The following is a 13,281-nucleotide window of genomic DNA, read 5'->3' as shown; positions in this document are numbered from 1 at the left end:
AGAATCCATTACTGATGTCCAATACCGTGAAGTACTTGGCGTTGAGACCCTGCTTGAGCATGGTCTCGGGACTAGTAGCTACCGTTGGGGCTACTGCGGGGGTTACTTTGTTGAGTTCCCGATAATCGATGGTCAGACGCCATGATCCATCGGGCTTCCTCACTGGCCAAATAGGGGCATTGTTGGTGGAGGCTACCGTTCTCAGTACACCTTGGTCCAACAAGCTGCCTATAACCTTTTCTATTTCCACCTCCGCCTCGAGGGGAAATCTATATTGCTTTTGCGGTCGGGGGTCCTGTCCGGTAACATGAACTTGTCCAGTCATTCTGCCACAGTCATGACGGTGACTTGCAAATGCTGTCCTGTGTTTGTTTAGTAGGGCCTTAATTTGTCGGTCGGTGTGGAGTGTAGTCAGGTCGAATGAGTACTCTCCCACTGCGCTAATCCGATTAGCGTAGTCTCCTACTGTGAGGGTGGCTGGGGCTCTGTCTGATCTCGCCATTCGCCAGACACACTGGTTCACTGGGTCGAACGACAAGCTGTGTGCGTTCATGAAATCGATCCCCAGGATGTGTTCTGCTGTCCGGGGAAGATTTACTAAAACTACGGGGTGCCTTGTGCTAATGTTCCCTAGCTGGATCGCTACGGGTGCTGTGATATGTCCCTGCTGCGAGTGTCCGGTGAACCCGCTAAGTGTGATGGTGGAGGTGGTCGGCCACGTGTCTGCGTGTGCCGTGGTTGTGGAGTTAATGGTGGTGCGGGATCCTCCTGTGTCCCACAGTAACTCTATGGGCTTCCCTTTGACTTTTGCCGTGACTACGGGCCTGCCTGATGAGTCCCATAGTGTGTCACAGACCCAAGTGGGGGAGCCCGAACACCGTCAGTTCGTCTCGTCCACATTGGTGGGTCCTGACTGTACTGCTACATTGTGGATGGGTTTTGCCTTGTTGCGGTTCAGAGTGCCTGTCTGCTGGCCTCTCTGAGATCGCTGGGGTGCATTACACTCTTTTGCCCAATGCCCTAACTGTCCACAGTTATAGCATTCCTGTCCTTTCTGTTGAGGGCTGCTCTTGCCTTCATTTACCCATGCGGGCTTCTGGTGCTCTCTGACTGCTTGGATATCTGCAGCAGCCTGAGCCTCTTCTGGGGATCTAACCTTTGCTTTTGCCTGAAGCGATTGCTCCCAAGCGCGGGACAATCTTTTCAGGACCCATTTTTCGTTATGGGCCTCTTCTGAGGGGTCGTAATTATTGCAAGCGCTCTGTCCTGCTTCTGTTGCGTGTGAGATAATTGTGCGCGTCCACTTAACCATATTTTCGCGGGTTAAATGCGCTCTATCTAGCTGTCCGAAAACTGCGCTGAAATGAATCCACAGCCTTCCTGCGAATGCTGTGGGGTGTTCGGATCTCTTCTGCCTGCACTTATTCAATCCTTCTACGGGGTCACCTCTATTGTACCCGATGGCATCTAAAATGGCAGTGTGCATCTCCTCTAGGCTGCCTCCTGCCACGTTTTGTGGGTCGGGGAGGGCTGCCACTACACTCTGGTCTAAGCTCAGCACGGTGAGCTTAACCTGCTCTCTCTCATCCAGGCCGTACATGGTAGCCTGCTGTTTTACTTTAGCGAAAAACTGGTGGGGGTCTGCGGTGGGGAGGAACGGAGTGATCTTTTCACAAGCGTCCCTTAGCTGGGTTACTGTTAAAGGGGTGGTGTAAGTTATGTCTGGGGCGCCTTCTGATTCGGCTTTCCTCTGTGTGGTTACGGGATTCATGGGTGCGGTTATGATCTGAGCTGTGGGGGGTTGGGGTGCCTGTCGTTTCTGCTGAGCTGCGGGCGCACATGTTCCCTGAACATAACGCTGCGCTGTCTCGCTTAATTCCTGCCAATCTGGGGCGTTTTCCCCATCTAACTGAGCTCCAAAGGTGCTTTGGAAGCCATTCTGCACCGAAAGCAGAGATTGCAGTTCCGCAATCTGTTTCCTGCACTTCGCGTGGTCAACTGTGCTTTGTCTTTGTTCGGTTGTTGCAGCATGGAGTGCTCTCAAAGCTGCTTTGAGATCCGAACATTGCCTCTGCAATGCCTCCACCTGCTTTTCCGATTCCTGTCTTATCAGAACGGCACGTTGCACGTCCTGATAGGCTTTCTCATACTGGGTCTGGGAACTGTTCAGATGAGCTAGACAAGACTGGTGAGCCCTCTTGGCATCATCCACCTCTCTATCCTTCTCTGCCAACTTCCCTTTAAGATCCAGGTTTTCTTTCTCGATGTCCCTGACATCGACCTTACTCATTCGGTTCCTTTCCTCTAAATCTGTCCGGAGCGTCCTGATGACCTCCTCTGCGCCTCGCAACTGTGCCAAGCAGGACACAATCGCCATCGGCTTGCGTGCTTTACCTAAACTCTTTTTGTGTATCTGAGAGAGGTTCTCCCACCAAGTATGACCTATACTCCCGGGACCTGTCTCCTCATTTGCACAAAACTCTTTCCAAAGGGGCCATCCCTTTCCTTGTAAATATTTGCGGAGTTCCAGCTCCCACGTGGGACACTGGCCTACTCTGCTACTGCTGCTGGTCGCTGCGACCACAAACTTTGCTGGATCCATCAGACGTTCCATTGCCTGCATGGCCATTTCCTCTGACTCTCTTTTTATAATTTGGAACAGGGGGTTGTTGGGGTGGTGTTTCGTGAAAAGGGTACGGCTTACGCTATTTTCCGATTACAAAACTACCGAAAGTTTGTCGCAACAAAAAGCTTTCAGTTTTACCTTACAGCCCTGTTAGTACGCATGCACTAAACACACTTCCGAATTTCGCTTATTATTTTGAACACCTTGAATACTTGTGATCTCTTTCTTTCTCTGCAATTTGGAGTTCCAATTCAAATTTCAGGGTCCTGGACACTGTGGTGTTTCCACTTACAACAGGGTCCCGGCGGATGTCGCCACTAAATGTTGCACGTTTTACTATGGGCGTAAAACGCGTTTATTGGAGTGTATTAACACGCCTCCGAGTTCGACGTGTGCTTAACACTGCTAGGCTCTGTTCTATGTAATTATTTAGCTCTGGAGTCGCCAGTTGCCGTATAGGCAACGTCACAAGTATTCCAAGGTCAAGTTCAAAGTAATAAAGACGATACACCGATTAGTCAAGTTCAAACGATCAATATTTATTATACAGTTAATAATAAATACTCATGCACACACTAAGAGACTAAGCTACAACTAAACATAAGCAAACAGAATACTTATCTAACAGGAACAGGCAAGGTCAGAGAACGAGGCCTTCGTCCTGGTTTTGTCTGCAGCCTTCAGCAAGCGTTCTGGCACTTGGGAGTCTAGCGGGCTTGGATCGCGTAGCGAGCGTTGAACTTACGGTTTCGGCGGCTGGTGCTCAACGGCTGGAGTCAGGATACCAGGTGTCAGTCGGGGCCGGAGCACGGGTTTAACAGACCGGACAACACGAGGTCCCTATCTTTTATAGGGGTTCCGTTGTCCTTCCCTCTTCTCGGGCGGGCTCTACCTATTGGATCAATTTCTTATCGATACTGGATTAATTCCCCAATGCGAGGGGGTCTCCGTGATGGAGGGGGCGTTTCTTATGTCCTTTTGTTTGGAGGTTTCTGGTGCCTCGATGTCTGGGTCTTGATTGGAATGTGTCCATTCAGAACCAAATGTATCTATTGTGTGGGTGTTCAAGTCTGATGGCCTCATTAGCATGCAAAGCGTTTTGCCATTTGCACCTAGCTAAGGTCTTTTCACCTGAGCCCAAACTGGTTTCTGCTGCTGCAGAATGCAAACTGCTCTTTGCAGACTGCTGTTCTGGCTGAACTGTCTGTTTCCCAGCAGCCTTCCATTTTAGTTTGGCTCAGTGTCCATTTTGCGTGGCCAGCATGGCTACATTCGGACCCTTGCCGAGACCTGTCCTCCATCCTCCAGCTCCTCCTGCGGGATCATCCCTTGGTTTGTACACTATCCCCTCCTGGTTCACCTCCTCCTCCTCAGACAAGACTGCATGTCTCTCCTCTCCCTCCTCCAGCATGTTGCCCTGCTGTTTGCCAGATTGTGGAGGGCACAGCAGACCACCACATAGTGGGAGACCCTCTGGGTGATGTACTGCAGTGCGCCACCAGAGTTGTCCAAGCAACGGAAGTACATTTGAGCAGTCCGATGCACCACTCAATGATAGCACAGGTGGCAGCATGGGCCTCTTAACGTCAGGTCTCCACCTTGGTCTCAGGCCTCCACACCGGCGACATCAGCCAAGCCCTCAGTGGGTACCCCTTGTCCCCTAAGAGCCTGCCCGTTATTTTGGAGGGTCCTCGAAGACGCCGGGGATCTCCGAGTGCCCCAGGATGTAACGGTCATGGATGCTCCCTGGGTAGCGGGCATACATGGGCATGATACAGAGGCGATGGTCGCACGCAGTCTGAAAATTCAATGAGTGAAACCCCTTCCTGTTAATAAAGGGCACTTCCTGATACCCCCGGTGCATGCAAGGGAATATGCATGCCATCTATTGCCCTCTGGACCTTGGTAGGTGTTGTCCGGCTCAAAGATGATGTGGTTGGATGCCGGGCATACAGGGCATCCGTCTCCTCCCGGATGCATCTGTGGGCTGCAGCTTGCGATATGATGCACAGGTCCCCGCTGAGCCCTGGAATAAGCCAGTTACACAAAAGCTGCAACAGCCATCAGGAGAGTGTCCTCCTCTTCCACGGCATGCCAGGTCCGCGAGGACATGGCACAGGTGCCACATTGACTCTTTATTTAGGTAGAATCTCCTGTGGCACATGCTGCCCGTCATCTCATCGAAAGATCAACGGCGCCTGTATACCTATAATAACAATAATCTTTATTCGTGTCACAAGTAGGCTTACATTAACTCTGCAATTAAGTTACTGGCCCCCCTCTGGGTTCCTCCTTGGTGTGATAGGCGGCCCCCTGCACTTGGGGTGCCGCCTCAAGCCTGAATCGTCGCTGCTGCCTTCTCCGGTGTCTGCCCACCTCAGCTCCCACCAGCAACACAATGGCAGCCACTACGGGATTGACACCACCATCCATTTTGGTATCTATAAGGAATTGGAGAAGGAGATAGACCAACAATCAGTTTGGACTTCCATCCGGGACCCTCAAATCCTCTAAGCTTCCCCCACTGTTCTGTGTCTTGCCTTCTTTCAGAGTACCATCCAGCGAGCTAGTTGTTCTAGCAAACCTTGCTCTGCACACTCACACCCCATCCACATCAGGAGCCCCCAGATCCCAGACCCTAGTCCTCTGATGGGAACATTAGGCAGGCTGTGCTCAGGTGCCCTCCCCTGATCCATACATCCTACCCTTTAGTTGCACGAAGATCCCCAGTACTGAAGCCCTGCTCTTTAGTGTTTGATTGTTTGCAGCTGCCTCTATGGTGCTGATGCTCCTCTGGTTCAGGCACATTGTTCAGGCATCACAGTTTGATGAAATCTTCCGAGACATGGCCTGTGTGCACCTGAGAAGCCACTTGAGAGTTGAGGAGTGTGAAGTGCTCTCACTACTAACAAGGCCAATTCCTCATTTGCAATAACCTTCAGCTGTGAAGCTAAAGGTTGCTCACAGTCAAAGGGAGTTAAAGTGGCTTTCAGCACAGAACCAAGAGCAGGGCTCTGTCCTGGAAGTGTTTGGTTGGACAGACAGGCTGCAGCTGTAGTTGCCCCTGTTATGGGACTTCACAATATTTAAAGATCGCTTGAAGGCCTCATAGACAATAAACCCCTCACCCTTCCCCACCCCTGGGCACGTTGTGACACCCGACCTAGAACACTTCCGCCCCCCCCAACCAAGCACAACCCCCTGAGGGATTTGCCCTCCCCTCCCCTCTCAGCCCCTGAGCACTGGGACAGCAGCTCCTGTGCCCTTGAGCTGCATGCTGGAAAGGGCTACTCACCTCCTCAGTGACCCTCAGCAGCCATAGTGCCAGCTTCACATTTTTGAAAAGGAGTACAGAACAACGCCCATGTGATTTCTCACTGGGGAACAGTTATTTTCTGCCAATGAAATTGAAATGAATGCAAATGACAGTTAATAATATGCTCGTCATTTTTGGGCGAGAGCCGAACTCGCCATCGGGAGCGGGCCGGGTAAATTGCAAACTGGTCCGTACCCCGTGCCAATCTCGATTTTGGCCTTTCCTGCTATTTACTAGGTGTACCCTGATCTGTGACATGTGCAACGCGGTGGTTAAAGCACGTTGAAAGCTTCAGAGGGAGTGGATAGAGTGGAGTTTAAGTGGAGTTAAATGTTATTTGCCCTATTGCGTGGCATTCAATAAATCCCCTTCCATTCCTTTGTCTCTCCCGTCTTCCCTCCCACAAATCTCTTGACTGTTTTTCTAATGTATAAGTAAAACCTTTGTAACCTCTTGAGTAGGATTCTCCGACCCCCCGCCGTTTTTTTGGTGGGGTGGGGATCGCACCGCGCCGGTCGGGGGCCGTTGGCAGTGGCCCCCCTAGTGATTCTCCGGACCCCGATGGGCCGAGCGGCCGCCTATTTTCGACCAGTCCCACCGGCATGGATTAGACCAGGTCCGTACCGGTGGGACCTGGCTCTGAGGGCGGCCATTATGAGTCCTCGAGAGGGGCGCGGTGGGATCCGGCCCCTCCGGGGTCATGGTGGCCATGGTGGCCTGGCCCATGATCGGGGCCCACCGATCTGTGGGCGGGCCTGTGCCGTGGGGGCACTCTTTCCCTCCGTGCCGGCTTCTGTAAGGCTCCGCCATGGCTGGCGCGGAGAAGAAACCTCCCTGCGCATGCGCAGGAAATGGCAGCGGTTCGGGAACACGCTGCCGCTCCTGCGCATGCGCCAACACGTGCCGGCTGGCGGAGGCCCTTCGCCGCCGGTTGTCGCGGCACCAACCACTCCAGCGCTGGCCTCGCCCCCAAAGGTGCGGAGGATTCCCGGGCGGCATGACGTCGGAGTGGTTCATGCTAATCCTTGGAGCCGGTAAGGCCCATCCCGCCGGATACTGGAGAATCCCGGCCCTTGTCTTTTGTTTCCTTTCACAAACTCCAAATACTTTGAAAAAATTCCTCATCTGTTCTTCACCACTTCTCTTTATCAACTATTACATCAGCATAGTGATAGAGAAATCGAGCCAGCTCGTTCAAAATTGTTATTCAATCTTATAACTACGTGACTGGAATTCAGTGTTTTAAAATATGGGTAGTTTACACATTCAGTGGGGTTTTCATGTCATGGAAGATTAAGTGACTAGGTGATGGAACCCATGTATTGGCTTCAGATGTTATTACCAAAGTGTCTCTTTTATCTTTTACGCTGTTTTTGAACTGAGCCAGTAAATCCATTATTGGTAATAATTTGCTTCATAACACATTCAGCACAGACCCATTCAGAATACACTTTCATGTTGTGTATTGGGGAAAAGGAGTAACAGAAACAAGACTACAAATACATTCAGTTGTTTCAAAATATTCACACACGTGTGGTTTTATTCATGATATAAATGCAGGATGCTCTCGTCACATCACCATACAGTGTGATAACCACTCATATTGGAATTTTTGAGAGTGAGCTGTAACTTTTGATCATTAAGTTCTAAGAGTTAGGAAAATAGCAGTACTTCACAACTACTCAACTCTCCAGAAAACAAAAAGAAAATGACTTACATTTATAGTACAGTGCACATCTTATGACCTCAGGCTATCCCAAAGTGTTAGGTGTAGCCATTATTGCAGGAAATGTGTCAGACAATTAGGACATGTCAGGATCCTCCTTTAAATTGCTGTTTGTACCTTGTTTATTCCCTTTATTTTCCACTATTTTGATTTTTATAATTTGTGTACCTGGCCAATTACTGGGGCCTATGCCTTTAAGATGGATTTCTCCTTTAATTTAAAAAACGGAAACCCCCGACAGGATGTTCTGTTTGGTCTGGCCTCAGGAAACCCCCGGTGAGATGTCCTGCTTGGTCTGGTCTCAGGAAACCCCGGGTGAGATGTCCTGCTTGGTCTGGCCTCAAGAAACCCCCGGTGAGATGTCCTGCTTGGTCTGGCCTCAGGAAACCCCCAGTGAGATGTCCTGTTTGGTCTAGCCTCAGGAAACCCCCTGTGAGATGTCCTGCTTGGTCTAGCCTCAGGAAACCCCCGGTGAGATGTCCTGCTTGGTCTGGCCTCAAGAAACCCCCGGTGAGATGTCCTGCTTGGTCTGGCCTCAGGAAACCCCCGGTGAGATGTCCTGCTTGGTCTGGCCTCAGGAAACCCCCGGTGAAATGTCCTGCTTGGTCTGGCCTCAGGAAACCCCCGGTGAGATGTCCTGTTTGGTCTAGCCTCAGGAAACCCCCTGTGAGATGTCCTGCTTGGTCTGGCCTCAGGAAACCCCCGGTGAGATGTCCTGCTTGGTCTGGCCTCAGGAAACCCCCGGTGAGATGTCCTGCTTGGTCTGGCCTCAGGAAACCCCCGGTGAGATGCCCTGCTTGGTCTGGCCTCAGGAAACCCCCGGTGAGATGTCCTGTTTGGTCTGGCCTCAGGAAACCCCCGACAGGATGTGTTGTTTGGTCTGGCCTCAGGAAACCCCCGGTGAGATGCCCTGCTTGGTCTGGCCTCAGGAAACCCCCGATGAGATGTCCTGCTTGGTCTGACCTCAGGGATGACAACTTTTGATGGACTTGACTGGCATGCTAATTTAAATTCCCAGGTCTTAACTAACACTCGATGATGTTTAGTGTTTTACGGTTCAAGAATGTTTGGCAAAGGCAGGCTATTCTCAGCAGATTTGTTTTGAACACAGAGCTGAAGAAAGTTATTTTGGAATCTCCCTCAGTGGGTAAACTCTCTCTGGTCGGAGGCTTTGTTTTCTCATCAGCCAAGCTGGTCGACATTCTAGGGAAACCGGGCACCAAGTACGATTAAAAATCCAAGCTGGGAGCTGAGTTTAAGTGGAGACATGTAATCTTACCAATCCACCAGCTCCAGGCAGGCTGGGCTGTTTGAAAACCCTTTTCAAACTCTCAATGTGGAGATCTCTAGGCATATCTCAGTGAGGCTGATAGTTACTCTGGTGGAGGTGGAAGCAAATCAGAATTAAACAGACCTGAGGTGGATCTTCCGTGCAAAGGCCCAGGTTAACACAAGTGAAAGTTATCCCCCCCCCCCCCCCCCCAGAGGGGATCACACAGCCTGTAAATCTGCCTGAATACTCCAACCGGAAGAACTTTGTTACCAATCCAACTGGTAGTTTCAGCACTCTGCGTCCTGGGAAGATAGTCGGCTACAACAATTTTAATATCAGCAACCAGTACACTCATTTCTCTTTCTTCCATTTTAATCCCTATCATTTTACCCCTTTCCATTTCTCCTTGTGTGTGTCTGTCTTGTGTGTGTTTTGGTAGAGGGTGGGACGATAAAAGAGGGAGTAATAGATTAAGTGGCCGATATTCTATAATAACCATCGCATGATTTATCTCTATTGCTATAACAAATAAACAGTTTTGTTGTGTTTCACTCACAAAGCCTGTAAGTCATTGGAGCAGCAATGGTTAAAGATCTCAGAAACTATATGCAAATTGTTGGTTAATTCACTTGTGTTGGGACTCCAGGGCCCGTGGGGCTGGAATTAACTGCGCACTAGACCAGGATGTCGTAACAAGCAGAACAAACATAAATGTGATAATGGCAAGGTAACCTTATTTTTAGTGGTATTGGTAAGGACTCTTGGGAGAGCACCCGTTCTCTTCTTCAAGGTAGTGCAATGGGATCAACCTAAAAAGATAGATAGACCCTCAGTTTCATGTCTCATCCAGAAGTCATCATGTCTGACACTGCAGCCCTCCTTCAGTGGCAAATTGGATTGTTAGCCTTGATAATGTGCTGAAGTCTCTGGAGTTACACTTGAACCCACACCCTTCTGGTTCAGAGGTCAGAGTGCTACCACTGAGCCATGACTAACATCTTTGGAAACTCGGTGCCACACTGTTTCCACGGGAGTATGTTAAATAATAAATACTTTAAAAGCATTCCACTGTATTTGTTTTTCATTCCAGTCAGAAACTGAGCCTCTTGGAACGTGTTCGTATCGCTGGTCCCAGAGGTGCCAATGTAAAGAGCAAGCTTTTTACACCTCTGAACACAGATGGAGTAGAGGATAGTCCTTCAAAGGACCAGAAGAGTTTGGGTTTCAGTGACCTTCGAGCTGCAGTCCGGATTAAAGCCTTTGGCTTCAGACAGAGCTCAGAAGGTACGATGAAATATTTCATTTTCCTCAAGTTTCCAGAAGTCATTTGCATAGCTTTTAATTGGATAGCAAAGGAAGGTTTGAACTTATATTTGTAAAATGCTTTATGATATCTCTCAGAAATATCTCAAAGTGCTTCAGAGACAAGAGGCTGAATTTTGCCATCTTAGTTTTTAAATTGGGAATGACAATTTCCAGGTCCATGATCTGGAGATGAAAGTAGTGTGCTTGCTGGAAGGAGTCGAATTAATAATCTGCCCCTGGGCTGACCCTCCAATTCGAGATGGTGGGTGTGTTGAGGAAGCGGGAGGCCAACGCAGCGCACACCATTTAAAGGCGGTTGCAGTGAAAGTGCTGATGAAGAGACTGGCACACAAGAGGGAGGAGCGGGCAGAGCAGGCAGCGCTTAATGGATGCAAGAGACAGCGAAGGAAGCAGCAAGCGACTCTTCACCCCGGGCACCACCCGTGACAGCACGTGTCAATGGGATACTACTGCAGTAGCAAGCTAATGCCTCTGAGTGACCTCAGTCTTTCCATTTCCGTCATTTAAAGTTCATCTCTCTTTCACGCCACCCTGAATTTCTGCTCTGCACTCTAGGAACCGAGGACTTTGGAACAAGAGTAGGCCATTTGCCCCTTGAAGCCTGCTCTACCAATTTATAAGATCATGGTTGACATGATTGTGGTCTCAATTCCACTGTCCTTTCTGCTCCCCCTTAACACTTGACTCCCTTATCTGTCAAATATCCATCTAACTCAGCCTGGAATGAATTCAATGACCCACTGTTCCACTGAAGAAGAGAATTCCGCAGCCTCACGGCCGTCAGAGAAAATATTATCTCCATCTTCAAAGGGGAATCTCCAATTCTTTTTTTAAAAATTTAGAGTACCCAATTCATTTTTCCAATTAAGGGGCAACTTAGCGTGGCCAATCCACCTACCCTGCACATCTTTGGATTGTGGGGGCGAAACCCACGTAAACACGGGGAGAATGTGCAAACTCCACACGGACAGTGACCCAGAGACGGGATCGAACCAGGGACCTTGGTGCCGTGAGGCTGCAGTGCTACCCACTGCGCCACCATGCTGCCCGGAATCTCCTATTCTTAAACAGTGGCCCCTAGCTCTAGTCTCCCCAACAGGAAGAAACTTTCTTGTCTCCACAATAAAAGTAAACATTCTCCTGTTATCCATCCTATGAAATCCCCTCAAGATCTTATGGGTGATCAGATCACCTCTCATTCTCCTGAACTCAAATGGGCCCAAAACAGGCCCAACCTGTTCAACCTTTCTTCATAGGGTTAGTCCCTCTCTCAGGGCTCTGATTTTCGGGCGAGCGTTCTCCAAGACTGCCTTCAAGACGCACGACAACGCAGAATCGCCGAGCAGAAACTTATAGCCAGGTTCTGCACTCATGAGCACGGTCTCAACCGGGAACCTTAGATTCATGTCGTATTATATTCACCCCCACCATCTGGCCTGGGCTTGCAAAATCCTACCAACTGAGCTGGCTTGAGACAATTCACACCTCTTTAACCTGTGATTATCCCTCTCTCCAGTTTCTCCGTCTGGACCTGTAAAGACTTAATTACCTGCAAGAACTTGCATCCAAAGTATCGTCTTGCTTCATGACTTTGTCTATATATATGTTTCTGGAACCCACCTCTTCATTCACCTGAGGAAGGAGCAGTGCTCCGAGAGCTAGTGATTCGAAACAAACCTGTTGGACTTTAACCTGGTGTTGAAAGACTTCTTACTGTATCTCTCAGGAGTGTGTCGGATGAACCTTCTTTGAAGTGATTCTAATGCAATTATATAATTTTCCACATAAGGAGACCAAAACTCTACACAATGGGCAGGATTCTCCGGTACCCCCAGCTGCGTGTTTCTCGGCGGTGCAGTGCTCTCTTGCAGCGGGATTCCCTCTTCTCATTGCTTGTCAATGGGATTTCCCATTGTAGCCACCGCATGCTGCCAGGAAACTAGTAGGTGGTAGTACGCTGACAGTGGGAAAGAGGATACCAATGGCTGTAGAATTCTGGCCAACATTCCAGATTTGGCCTCACCAAGGCCCTGTACAGCTGCAGTAAAATATCTCTCCTTTCATACTCAATTTCCTTTACAATAAACACCAACATTTCATTTTCCTTCCTAGTCACTTGCTGTACCTACATACTAACTTTTTGTGATTCAAATACCAGGACACCCAGATCCCTCTGCACCAGAGAGTTCTGCAATTTCTCTCCATTTAAACAGTATACTGCCTTTCTATTCCTGCCAAAGTGACTCACCTCCTGTGAGTTGATGAGAGACACTGGGTGGGATTCTCCGCCTCACCAGCCCCGTTTTCCAGTGCGGCACGTTCCCATCGGCAGCGGGATTCTTTGTTCCTGCAGCCAGCCAATGGGGTTTCCCATTGTGGCCACCTCATGCCGTCAGGTAACCCGTGAGCGTGTGTGTGCTGCCAGCGAAGCAGAGGATCCCGCAGACGGAGAATCCTGCAGACTATATGGGTTCCATGAGTTATTGTTAAAATTTAATTGTCCTGGGAAAGTATCTCTTAACTGTATAACCACAGTTAGCTGTCTGCAGCCGCTTTGTGGTTAATTTGCCGGCACAGCATTCGGCCGACTGCCAGGATAAGTGGACAGAAGCTAGAACTTGTCAGTAAACTGGTCCAGCTTATTATTTCCATATTTTCCTGATCTCTCATCCCATGCCTTAAAACCAGCCCCCAGGGGCCTTGGAAATATGCCCCCAAAGGAGTGCCATGAGCTTTGTTATGAAGGCAAACATAGCAGCTATTTTGAGTAGAATACCTCAAAAAACATTAAGGACAAAGTACCAATTAGAAACAGAAAATGTTGGAAATGCACATCAGATCTGGCAAGGTCTATGGAAAGAGGAACACGGGGGGGGGGGGGGGGGGGGGGGGGGGGGGGGGGGGGCGGGAGGGGGGGGGGGAATTTCACGGCCACAGAAAATGTGGAGAATCATTCAAAAGTACCTGACTTGGGCGGGGACTGGAAAATTCCAACTACGGGAGGCCATAAACTC

General features: G+C 49.6%; 1 protein-coding gene across 1 annotated transcript in view; it reads left to right on the top strand.

Moving 5' to 3' along the window:
* Positions 1-13,281, top strand: part of kcnq3 (potassium voltage-gated channel, KQT-like subfamily, member 3) — a 471,023-nt gene that overhangs the window by 426,421 nt on the left and 31,321 nt on the right. Inside the window, exons 11-12 of the mRNA XM_038809241.1 lie at positions 10,032-10,225; positions 10,607-10,624. Of these exons, the coding sequence (XP_038665169.1) occupies positions 10,032-10,225; positions 10,607-10,624 (212 nt within the window). The remainder of the gene's footprint in view (positions 1-10,031; positions 10,226-10,606; positions 10,625-13,281) is intronic.

This window comes from Scyliorhinus canicula, chromosome 10 (assembly GCF_902713615.1).
Source record: "Scyliorhinus canicula chromosome 10, sScyCan1.1, whole genome shotgun sequence".
Classification (NCBI taxonomy): Eukaryota; Metazoa; Chordata; class Chondrichthyes; order Carcharhiniformes; family Scyliorhinidae; genus Scyliorhinus; species Scyliorhinus canicula.
This window is presented reverse-complemented; position numbering and strand designations above follow the sequence as displayed.